At 42.2% G+C, this 12,769-nt stretch overlaps 1 protein-coding gene across 1 annotated transcript; it reads right to left on the bottom strand.

Annotated features, from left to right (window-relative positions):
• Positions 1 to 1,583: 1,583 nt before the first annotated feature.
• Positions 1,584 to 11,432, bottom strand: TMEM129 (transmembrane protein 129). The gene is made up of 4 exons (XM_027662675.1): positions 11,082 to 11,432; positions 9,653 to 10,127; positions 7,204 to 7,363; positions 1,584 to 4,543 (listed from the first exon to the last, which is right to left on the bottom strand). Exons 1-4 carry the CDS (start codon positions 11,284 to 11,286, stop codon positions 4,295 to 4,297), a joined length of 1,089 nt encoding a protein of 362 aa, XP_027518476.1. The 5' UTR covers positions 11,287 to 11,432; the 3' UTR covers positions 1,584 to 4,294.
• Between the last annotated feature and the right edge of the window lie 1,337 nt (positions 11,433 to 12,769).

Consider the following 12,769-nt stretch of genomic DNA (forward strand, 5'->3'; position numbering starts at 1 on the left):
TGTGCCGGGAGAGAGCCCAGCGCGGGGAGGGCAGGAATGTGCTGTTCCGGCAGGAAAGCCGATGGGCAGGTACAGGGGGAGGAGAAGGGTCCTGCAGCCCGCGCTCCTGTGAGGGGCAGGGCGCGGCTCCCTCACGGCGAGGGCGCCATGGCCCTCACAGCCTCTCCTGTGCCCTCACCCAGCGTGGGGGCGGCTGGAGCCCCCGGCCCACTGGGCTCGCTAATCCAGGGAAAACCCCGGCTCCCACATCACAGCGTTACCTCACGCGTGAGTCGAGGGTTGGGTTTGGGTCAGGTTAGCTTTCTGCTAGACGTCGTGAGCTAAATCATCTCACCAAAGGTGGGCACCACAAGGTACGCTCCAGAGAAACGTGTCCCACATTTCACACCATTAATGGAATCACAGAACAGTTTGGGTTGGAAAGGACCTTAAAAATCACATTGTTCCAACCCCCCTGCCGTGGGAATGGACACCTTCCACTAGGCCAGGTTGCTCAAAGCCCCATCCAATATAATTTTAAAATTAAAACCAGAAGTCTTACATAAAATCAACTGTATTTTTATTCAGTTCTTCAGAGAGTTTTAAGATTAACTGCATGTATTCATTAAACCTTTTCCTTAAAGGCTACCTAAATAATACTGTCCATTTTAAAAGAGGTAAGCTATCTAGGAAACCCAAAACCAAGAATCACAAATAAGAAAACCTGCAGTAAGTCTTTGGAAGAAAATGTCTTGTAATGTATGTAAAAGCTTGAATATTTATATCTTACCTCCTTAAACAGCTCAAAGTCAACAAATATTTCTTAAGAAATGGCACTCAGACCTTTATTCTTACTGAGGTTTATCCTGACTGGAATGGTATTTAGCTGCAGTCTAACAAGTAAAATCACAGAACGGTTTGGGTTGGAAAGGACCTTAAAGATCATGTAGTTCCAAACCCCTGTCATGGGCAGGGACACCTTCCACTAGACCAGGTTGCTCAGAGCCCCATCCAACCTGCCTCTGAACACTTCCAGGGATGGGGCAGCCACAGCTTCTCTGGGCTACCTGGTCCAGTTCATATTGAAGAGATCATGTAATAACCTGGTCTTTTTGGGTTCAAGTTACACCAAGCCTCATGGTAAAAAAAAACACTTTCATTCATATAATTGATTCAAATTATATCCTGCTTGGAAAAAAAAAAAAAGTCTTTTTTTGGGTTAGCAAACTGTTAACCTAAAAAAATCAACAGATAACATATTTTCCTAGTATTTTCTGGAATGCTCAAATTACAGAACTAACACAACTATGTAAATAAATATAACCACCTACTGAGCTGCAGCACAGAGTGAAATTTGGGCTATATCTGTACACACACATATGGCATATTTATACTGACAGTGTGAACCCACAGATACGTTGTCTTAGTTTAGTGACATCACATTTATATAATGTACTTCGGATTACTCACATCGCCCACCCACAAGTCAGTGATGTGGAAATGCATACACACTGCTGAAAAATGCAACACTAAATCACTAATAGTGATTTACACACAATAATAAAAGAAAATTGTTTAGTAAATGTTTTAGCCCATCACATTACTTGTTTTTGTTTGTTTGTTTGTTTTTTATAAAATGCTATAAAAAGACCAATTCTAAACTCTATCCTCATTTTTAAGAAATGTATCAAGATCGTGTGGGAGGCAGTGTTGTTTTCTCTGCTGCAAACAGAGAGGATCTTCTCCACAAATGGCCCTATATGTGCAGGTGGTTCTTTGGCTGATGACCTGAAGCTATGACAAAGACAAATGCCTATTTTTGTATTCCATTATTTTCTTGTTCAGTGGTTTATTCACATCTCATATGACTGTGCAGGGAGAAGTCACAGTTCCTCCTTCTACTGCCTCTAAGAAGGAAATGTCATATGGATTTTTAACAACTTGTTTCTCTTACACAGCCTTTAAGCTTACAAACTTTGGAGGCATGCCAGACTACTTTGAGAATTTAAACTTGGGAAATAATAGTTGCTTTAAGGAATTTAAGCCAGGCACTATAATTAACATAAATCATAATTTTATTTTGATAATTATTACTAAGTTTCCTAAGAGGCACTTCTGTGGATAGGGCATTAAAAGATGCAAGGGTATCTTACATTTTTGATGGTTGCTCCATCGTACTGTTATACTGGCAAAAGAGGTAAGATGAATAAAACTAAAGTTCCACTGAAATGAAAACTTCCAGTTAATTCAGGGTAGATTTCTGTATGGAACAGCTCCAGTTGTACAAGCAATTAGGAGTCTAAAGCTCTTATTACATGAGATACTATTGGCAACTGACATGTTTTTCTTCTATAAAACCATCTGCAGCTACATGTATCTACTATCTAAGTTTCTCAAGGCCTTTATGATTTTAACTTTACACATCTTTACAACAAATATTTTATTTCCAAACAGGCAAAGAGCTGTATGAACTGAATGACTGTCAGTGGCAAAACCACAGGTCCAAAATCCTACCCTCTCTTCTGCAACTATTTCAAGGATCACATCCCACATGTCTGTGCCACATCCTGTAAACTTTCCAGAAGTAAATGTTGCAAAATGCTTATTTGTAAAGGCTGCTGTGTAGCAATAGGTGCATTGTCAGATGACACTACATGGCCCTATGAGAATGTTCCAAAGGTTAAAAAAGCCTGCAGAGACCATTTTAAACTTGCAAATAACTTTATCACAGAAGTAGTGGGAAATATTTTAAATTCAGTCACTGATCAGCTCCTTGATTTTTTTAATAATTTTCATACTTGTCAACAAATCTGTCTGAAGCTCTGGAACTCAATCCTATTCAGCTGAAGAGGGACGTGCCACCTAAGGTCTCCTTGGCAGAGACCAATCCATACTACCTGTCTCAGTGTCAAATTTTCACTCCATACAATGCAAAACAACAGGTAATGAAAAACAGATAAACCACCATTATTGATAGGTAGTTTAGAGAATTGCATAGCAGATGTTATACATATAGCAACTGAGATATGCTGAAACAATTAATGTCCTTAAACCCAGTTTGGACTTTCATAAGTGAGTATTATTTGAAAAACCCAAAGGTAAAAACCAACACTAACATAAATGTTAGTTTTTAAGCGATGCTGTCTAATCTGTTTTCAATTCCTTCTCCCTCTCTAAATTGTGGATTACAGTCACATTCATAACCATTTCCTGCCTGGCTTTAAAGCGTAGCTTGGTGCAATCCACCATCTGTAGCTCAGCTGAGACTCATGAAATGTTTCACGGTTGTGCTTCCAGTACTTGTACCATTTTTGCATCCTGCCACCTATTCCTGCTCAAAGCACTTGCCTGTCAGGGTAATCAAGAGGTTTTCATGGAATCACTGGCATGTCATCTCTGCTAATGATTTACTGGCAATATCCTTCTTATTATTCACAGGGGAGATATCCTGGCTTTTATTCACCTAGAACAAAGCATTAAAGTGTTCCTTTCTCTCTTTTATCCTTTTTCCCTCTGTTATTTTAATTCAGAAATTAAAGCTCAGAAGTTTGCTGCACTCCCTTCAAATGTAATAAAAAATGCCCCATCATCTAAAGCACATCAAAACCCTAAGCAATGTAGCTCCTGGAAACCAACAGATTTCAGGATACATAGCATTAGCAGTGTAAGTAAATGGGTTATATTTCTGAATCCTCTAATTTGAAATAAAGACATCCATCAAACTGTAAGCTAGAGGCAAATTGATGGAATAAAAAGTCCCTATGGGAGTTGGAAATCTTCAGGGATTAGATTTCTTAGCCTACTGAAACCCTTTGGACCAGCAGAAGGACACAACTGGTACACTTGTTCAGTGAACAATTGCAAAGATTACTAAGAACTTGACAAGTGGAGTAAAGAAAAACAAAGCATCAATGAAGTCTAACCAAAGTGTTTTTCTCAGTTAGCCCTTTATTAAAGAATCAAAACCCAAGTTAATTTTAAAAATGTAAAGAATTTAACCTACGTTAAAACTTGAAAAGAGAATAGTACTGCAAATATAGAAGGATAACCTTCCAAGACATAAGAAAGGAAAACATGGATTAAAAAAAAAAAAAAAATCCAGGAATTGATATCAGGTGAGTAAATACCAAAGATACAGGTAAGAGTGGAAAGTAACTGAAAAGATTTGCATCTGTTTTCAACACTGTAGAAGAAACCTTTGGAGTTTGCACCCTTGTAGAACACGAAGTCTCAGAAATAAATCTAGGAGGCCTTTGACCAAACCCACTGTGAAATACATTCAAATTAAAAAAGTTAAAACGTACCCAAGTACTACTCATCGTATTAGGCAAACATCTAAAATGCAAAATTTGGCTCTGCAAGTCGGACAAGGCACTTGGCTCGACAGCCAGGTCTCTGGGTGCTGCTGATCCTGTCGGCTGGCAAACCACTTGCCCATGCAGGTGAGGCACCACATGGGGCGGCAGTAGCACTGCTGGCACTCCCCTTCGTTTGGCTCCTGGCAGTTCTTGACGAGCTTGATGTTAGCAATAGTCTGCATACACCCTATGCATGGCTCCAGCTCCTAAAGGAGGAGAAAAATGCCCAGATTGTGAACTGCACAGAATGGTTTCTGTGATTGCTCTTCAAAGGCTTTTAGAAAATTATCTGTGGCAGAATAATCAAGGCAGAACTGCCCCACCAGAAGATGTCAAACGGTTTTATTACAACACTTTCCAATGAAGGAGAGCAAAGTTTCTCTTTAAACAGAAAACCCAGAACTGCTGCGTGAGACCAGTGATTAAACAAAAACGACTGAAAATAAACATTCTTTCTGTCTCCAAAGAGCTCCACCTATTTCCAGAGCACAGTAGCCACAGCAAGGTAAGCACACAGCCAGCTTTATCATTCACACACGATATTTTTCAAAAAACATACCAATATAATGTAAGAAAAACAAAAAAGCAAACAGTTCTTACCACTTGCTACAGCAAATGGCTGTTCCTATCTTCTGTCTTTATAGGTAAGATATATAAAAGGGGAAACCGGGGCTGTACTGAACGCAAGGACACTCATCTTGAAGGACCAGAAACTTACTTAAGTTTTCTTGGATAATACTGTAATAATTAATATTTCCCCACAGGTAATTATGCCACATGAACCTGTGGTTGCATCTAGGGACATCATCTTGCTGTAAAGTGTTTTACAATTAATAAACAATAATTAGCATTTCCCCTGTGTCTTCCAGCTGTCCAAGAACTTGACAAAGTTCAAATGACAGCACAGTGAACAGGCACAGAGACCTGAATCCTCTTCATACTGCTACTGGTGTAACAAAAAGCAGCTCTGCTCTGTGGTCTCTAGTTCCCAACTCCAGTGTCTGTTCCCTGTCAGCTCAAGTGCCTGCTCAGCCACACTGGCAGCTTGGTTGTGGAGCAGATCCAGATGAACACAAACCAATTTGCTTTGCCTCTCTCTGCCCTGGTTTCACACAACCAGGTTCACCACAGACAAACTCTTGTGTCAACATGGGGACCAGGAGTGTGCAGGAAGCAGGACTGCTTCTTTCAGAAGCTGCATCAACTTTAACTTGTGAAATTAAGGCTTATCTTAGTTTTTAGGCAGGAAGATCTCTAGCATAGAAAGATTAACTAACTTTTTCAACTTACTCATGGAGATTCAGATTAGGAAAAAAATTCAATGTTGTATGTTTTATGTCTTTATCATAATTTGTGATGACATTTATCACTCAATGTCAAACCAAAGACCAGTAGCTCAGCTGACACTTAAATGTGTCACAAATTAATTTATTTTAATTAAAATGAAAAATTATTAGGTTCTCTCTTCTCTTTATTTTGAACATCTCATTTCACTATAAGCTGGCACTGCAACCAGAATGTACAACAACATCATGTGCAGGCAAATCTGATCCAGTTTTATTTTAGCTAGTTCAAGGAACCATGGAGTGAACACATCACGACACTACCACAGATACCAACTACTCCCTGCATTAGCTGAAACATCAGACACAGACTCCCTGCAGGGTCACCAGAACTGGTTTAATTAGTTTCCTCTGGTACATTGGACAGTGGTATAGTCACACTTCTGATTGCTGCTCAAGTGTAATAATGACCAGGTCTCTATGAGTATAGCTGCAGGTAGGACTCTGTGGTGTTATTTATAACCAAAGCAAGCCCCAATTAAGATTCATTAGTTTATTTCAGCAGAAGATCCAGCAAAACCTGGCTGTCTAGAAAAGCAAGCTGTAATGCAGCAAACTGCCTAAAGAACACCAACAGCAGCTGCGATTCCCCATAAACTTTCTGGAAGCGCAACGTCGTAATTCCCAAATGTTTTCATGTAATATTTAATGGGAATTATTACAGGGGACTTTATTTCACTGTGTTATTTCTCATGTCTCAAAACTGCTCACAGTACAGTTCATCTCCTCGTAGAAGGAATGGAAGCAGCAGCCTGAACTGCATTTATGACATGTTTACTGAGATGGCAGGTGAGCCCTTGTGAGGGATGCACCCACCCCGACTGAGCAAACAGCACTTTGGCTCTGGCATCACCCACAAGGAGGCCTGACTGGAGTCAGTGTGGCTGTGCAGACTGGAAGGAATTGTGCTAGGCTGTATCTTCTCAGAAAGTTAAGGAATCTAGGCCATGTCTTATCAGGAGGTAACTAGATGACATTGTAAGTCCTACAGCCGCACACCCACACCAAGGGGCAGTTTGACCACCAGTCACTCACTCTAAGCAAGTTACTGCAGCCCCCCAAGCCCATTGAGCTCTCCTGTAGGGCAGCAGGCTGTCTCAGGCAGGCAGGACATCTCTCAAGGTTACCTCTCAAGGCTGAGAAACCCCTCACCCTCTAACTATTATCCATAGCAAGGTAAGCGACTGTTTTTATTAGATCTAAAGCATACTGTATACAATTATTAGAAGTAGCCAGTACCAGAGTGACTGCTGTTAAATACCATTTAATTACTGATTGATTACTGTTTAATTACCATGTGATTACTGCTTAATAACCCTCAATTAATAATTATAATTTAATCATCATTCAGAGTTTAATTCATATTTTTAATAAAACCATTTTGTTAACCTCACAACAGTGAATTCTCTTAATAATTCACCTGAGACAGCCCTAAGTAAACATTTACCAATTACACAGTAATCACAAGCTCACCTACATTGAAAGTATAATTATTACAGTGTCACATGGATAGAAAGTCTCACCTGAGTGCTTGGAACGTGATATGGCTGGTTAATTTCCACCAGAGATGTAAAGGTTTCTAAAAATAAATCACTAAGGCTTTGATGGATCACAACGTTAGCTGCATTGCTGATAGGAGCACGGAGCTTTTCTCGGAGCTCCCCGTACTCTGTGGAGTTCAACCTGAAAAAGAGAAGATGGAACAAAACATTACCATGATTATCTGCTTCAATACCTTGACAGTACATTGCAGAGGTTGACATCAGAGAAGTGAATCCACACAAAAGCTATTTAGGCTGGTTCATGAGTCAGAATAAATAAACAGTGAGCATTTTATTTTCTTTTGCTGTTTAGCGATTGGTTTTGACACAACTTAGCCAACAGAACACACCGTCCTACTTCATATCCGTGTCAGACTGCGAGCAGGATATGCTGGAGATCAGCTAAAACATCACACAGAATAAAGGAAGGCTTTTGAAGGGATCAGCATGAACAAAAGCAATACAGGTATGTAAATCATGCATTAACTGTAAAGTACTGCATACACAATTTTTGCCCATCTTTTTAATGCCTATTTACTTAGATCATATATAAATTCTTGTTCATAAACTCCTGAGGACAGAAATCAGTTATATCCTGTAGCACACATCACAAGGTGATATAGGACACATAAGTAGCAGAAGAATGTCAATCTATCAGGTTCTGTGATTTTATGATCCAATTTTAGACAAACCCAGAAATTTCACAGAGGTTACAAACTGCTGCTGATTTAAGGCCGTAACAAGATGCATTTCACACCAGCTGCTCCTGCTAAAGTAAATGTAAGTGATGCCCACAGACCTCAAGTGGCACTTGAGGCCTCGCACAGATCCTGCAGTGATACATCCCTGTTGTTACCCCTTTTTATTGTAGCAGTTCAGAACTGTAGCAGCAGAACTCCCCAGCTCAGTGCTTCCACTCATTAAACAGCTTTCATGGAGCAGTCCCTGGAACTGTTGCCCTGGTTCTTCCTACCACTGAATTCCCAGAGCACAGCACAATGCAATGCTGGCTCAGCTTTAGCTCCCAGTGGTCTCCATTGTTTTAACTACTAAAAGATATTTGACAGATTATTTATCTGTTTGTTAACAGACACTACCCATGCAAATAACAGAGACCTTTCTATCCAGAGGAAAAGCGGCCCATCTGCACAAAAACATTTTTCTTCCAGAAACATCACACTGTATCTGATTCTGGATATATACTATGATCCTATATGATTTTGCTGCATTCTAGTGGGGATTTACTATTTCTGACATCTTATTAGAGGAGCTTTTAAACACTGTTCTTGATGCTGTGCTGTTTAGCCACAAAATAAAGTGGGGGGGAGTTGGATTTTTTTTTCCCCCCTAAAAAGAATTGTCAAAGTCATGATTTCTCAGCTGGGGGTGTAGTTTTATCACTCTGGCACTGACGCACTTACAGAAGAAAATCATTAATTGATTAATACTCATTTGGTTACCACTCTCACAGGTCTATACAAGTCTCTTAGGACTGTCACTCTTACCTTAACTAATCTCTTGTTCTGAGCTCTGTTCACCTGGATCTCTAACACAATCACCTCTATGCCTTCCTCATGCTTGCTCTACAGCACACCTACAAGCCTGGTGATCTGTCTGCTTTTAATTACCTAGTAATTACCTAGTAAATAAATGCTGCTGACATACACATTGACAGCAAAAAGACACTCACGTGCCTTTTCAAATATATAGTTTTAGGAGCCCTAACATGGCTTTCAGTACTCCTCTCAATGACACAACAAAAACAAAGACCTTGGCACCTTTCTACTCAGTGTTAGATGTTTCTGCAGAACTTGTACTTTTGCCCAGCTACACGGACAGTCTGCTGAAAACACCCAGCACGGGCCCTTGCAAAACAAGCCCTAACAGTTCATGTGTGCTGAGATTTACTGCTGTGAGAACACATAAATCAGAAACAGACCAAAACTACTTCCTTGCTTTACAGGAGCTCAGTGAGAACTCTTCTGAGCAGTGACAGAATTACGAGTTTTAAGCAGAAGGAAAAAACCGAAGTCATGGGTGAACAACAGCCAGTTTTGGAGAAATAACTATTTCTCATCACCCAAAATTTGGAAGACCAAAGATTGTCCTTTTCATTCCTGTTCTCTACCTTTGACCTAAATTTCTCCAGTTACTTCTCCAACAAAATCCTCTCCCTAAGAATGGATCAAACAGGACAGTCTCTCTGTTTAACCACTGTGCATTCAACACTGCAGGTGTGTGAATCTTTCTAAACAACCCTTCTTCATTTCACTGCAAGGCAGAACTGCACACACAGCATCTCTGAACACCAGGCAGGGAGCAGAAGGGAAGGGACAAGATCAGGGAGTCTTCAGGCCGGACACAGAAGCACTCCATCAGCACCATCAAACAGTATATACGTAACAAAACAGGGTTAACACAGTTGTTTTACCGGATATCAAACGCCTTCACGTAGGGATTGATACTGGAAACTCGGATGGTGAGGAACTGCACAGGCACGTTTGAGTCTGGGGTAAGTTCATGCTGTCTGGAGTCTGTCACCGTCAAATGAATGTCCTGCTGCTGGGCAACGTGTAAACAGTAGGTAGTCACTTTAATCACCCATGTGTCTGTAACAATCACCCTTGCTCCTGGGGCTCCTGTGGCAAATTTGTCGATTCTCCTGAATTCTGTATTGATGGAGGAAGCTACTGCCCTCCAACCTGACTGTGGGAGAGCATGGACAGCGAGTGTTCGGGCTAAAGGGTGATTATTCCAACCTTTCCGTGACCAGTAATATGCCAGGGCACTGGTGACTGCTGGAAGGAGAACTGCGAAGAAGAAGAAAGTTTTCCATTCTTTTGAAGCCAGGTAGAAAAAGCAAAGATGTTTTTCAGGTGCAGCAAAGCACATTCCAAGGTAATAACCTGCAAGGGAAAAAAAAAATAACTTGCTTTCAGAATCCAGTCAAGTACACGCATAAACACATACCCCTAAATCATATGGTATCTAACCAGTGAGCTCACCTCCAGGAGAGCTACTGTACTTCTGGATGACTTCAAATTCAAGCCCCTTGTCTTAATCAATCTTAGGCAAATGCTTACGCATCCCTGATTTTTACCAGAATTGGACAGCTAAATGAAGCTGATTTGAATTTGCAGATTGTAAGATGCCAATTTCACCAGAATTATATAGGTAAAGGGAGGTGACTTGAATTTGTTGAATAAAAGTACCTGTGAGATAATACTTTTACCAGAGTTATATAGCTAAAGGAAGGCGATTTGAATTTGTTGGTTGAGTGAAATTACCTGCGAGATGCCACTTTTACTAGAATGATACACCTGAACGAAGGTGACCTGAATTTGCTGAATAAAATTACCTGTGAGGTGCCACTTTTGTCAGAATTATATACCCAAAGGAAGGCAATTTGAATTTGCTGGTTGAATAAAATTACCTACGAGATGCCAGTTTTACCACAATGATACACCTGAAGGAAGGTGATCTGAAATTGCTTAATAAAATTACCTGCGAGATAATACTTTTACCAGAATGATATATCTAAAGGAAGGTGATCTGAATTTGAATAAAATAACCTGCGAGACCCCACTTTTGCCTGAACCCTATACCTAAAGGAAGATGACTCGCATCTGTTGGTTGAATAAAACTACCAGAATGACACACCCTAAAGAAGATGCTCTGAATTTGCCGAACAGCATTACCTGCAAGGCGCCAATTAATTTTTCGCAGAACTATACGGCTAAAGGACGCCAAGCTGAACTCCCTGGTCGAGCGAAACGCAGCTCCTCGGTTGACTGCGTGTGCTCCGGGTGCAGCCAGCCAGCTGCCGAGCCCGGGGTGTGCGGGGGGAAGGAAGGACTCACCCAGGGGCAGCAGGGAGTGCGCCAGCAGCGTGCCGGTGCTGCGCCGCAGGTGGTACTGCACGAAGGCCGCGTCCTCGCTGCCCAGCCAGGCCGAGAGCAGGCTCTGCACCGTCAGCCCCGCCGAGCGCACCTCGTCGGGCGGGAACACGAAGCACACGGCGAACACCACGTAGGCCAGAGTGAAGGTCACCGCGGGGCTCTCCATGCTGCGCCCCTCCCGGGCACGGCGGGCCCCGGGAGATCCCGCCGCGCCCCCGGGTGCTCCAGGGGGGGAGCGGTAATTCCTACCGCTCCGGCGGCACTTCCCGCCGCAGCCCCGGATGCCGGGGCGGGGACCGGCAGTGCGAGGGGAGGCGGGGACCGGCCCTCCATCGGCTCCCTCCCTGCCATCCATCCGTTCCCGCCCCTCCATCCCTCTGCGCCTGCCAGGCCTCGGGATCCGAACATCGGGAACCAGACATCGCCGTCATCCCGCACCTGCCCGGCCTGGCCGGGACACGCAGCCCCTCCCCGTGCCCTGCAGGCTTTGTACGAGGTCATGCTCCACAGGCCTGGCAGAAGGAGCCGATTCCAGTTCCTTACAAAAGTGAAAGAGCTCTATTGTGAAATGAGGGCAGCGTCCCTCCGAAGTGGGGAAATGGACTGTTTTACTTAAGCGTCCGAAAAAACTTCCCTTTGTTTTTCTTTTTCTACTTCATGTCACATTTTCTAATATTTTTCTAACATTTTCTAATATTTTCCTAATATTTCCTAATATTTTCTAATATTTTCTAATATTTTCCTAGTATTTTCTAGTATTTTCTAATATTTTCTTTTTTAATATTTTCTAATATTTTTCTAATACTTTCTAACATTGTCTAATGTTTTTCTAACGTTTTTCTAATAGTTTATCTTTTAAAATATTTTCTAATATTTTTCTAATCTTTTCTACTATTTCAAGACAGGCACGTAAGATCTTAAAAGGCCTTAAAGGGAGACAGATTTTAAGATGTCTTTGTACATGCGGCCCCCCCCCCCCCCAGTAAAAGGATCCTCTAATTGAGATCTCTGTTTACTACTGAAGCACAAACAGTAACTAATAGCCACAAGATTTGGCGTTTCTCATGGAATGTAACAAACCCCTTGCATGAACCCTGTAATTATCATGAATTTCCATATTTGTCTCTTTTGGAGAAAGGGGAGATTGTGTAATTGGAAAGGCACAGCAGAGAAAGCATCATGTGATGTTGTACACTTCCACTGATTCCACTGATGGGGAACCACGTCCATAGGAAATGCCACCCCCCCAGAAGCATCTTACTTCATTCTAAAAGGCGTCCTTGTTAGCAAGTTTATTGTTTTAGCAACCAGTCTGAGGACTCAACAGTAAAGACTGTTTTATTTCGCTGAATGGGCCACGAAGCTCAACAATAAAAAGCAGGCTGCGAAGCAGCAGCAAGTTTTCTTTCCGTGATTTTATGCAAGAGATTATTGAAAAGCAGAACCACAGAACCGGTTGGGAGGGGCCTTAAAGATCACCCAGTTCCAACCTCCCCCGCCATGGGCAGGGACACTTCGCACCAGATCAGGTGTGGCGGTGCATCCCCCCCCCCCCGGGCGCATCCCCCCCCGGTGGGTCCCCCCCCCGTTTACCCCCCCCCAGGTTTATCCCCCCTCAGTTTTACCCCCCCTGGCCCTGCAGTGCCCGC

Source organism: Corapipo altera, unplaced genomic scaffold (assembly GCF_003945725.1).
Source record: "Corapipo altera isolate COAL_440 unplaced genomic scaffold, ASM394572v1 95, whole genome shotgun sequence".
NCBI classification, from domain to species: Eukaryota; Metazoa; Chordata; class Aves; order Passeriformes; family Pipridae; genus Corapipo; species Corapipo altera.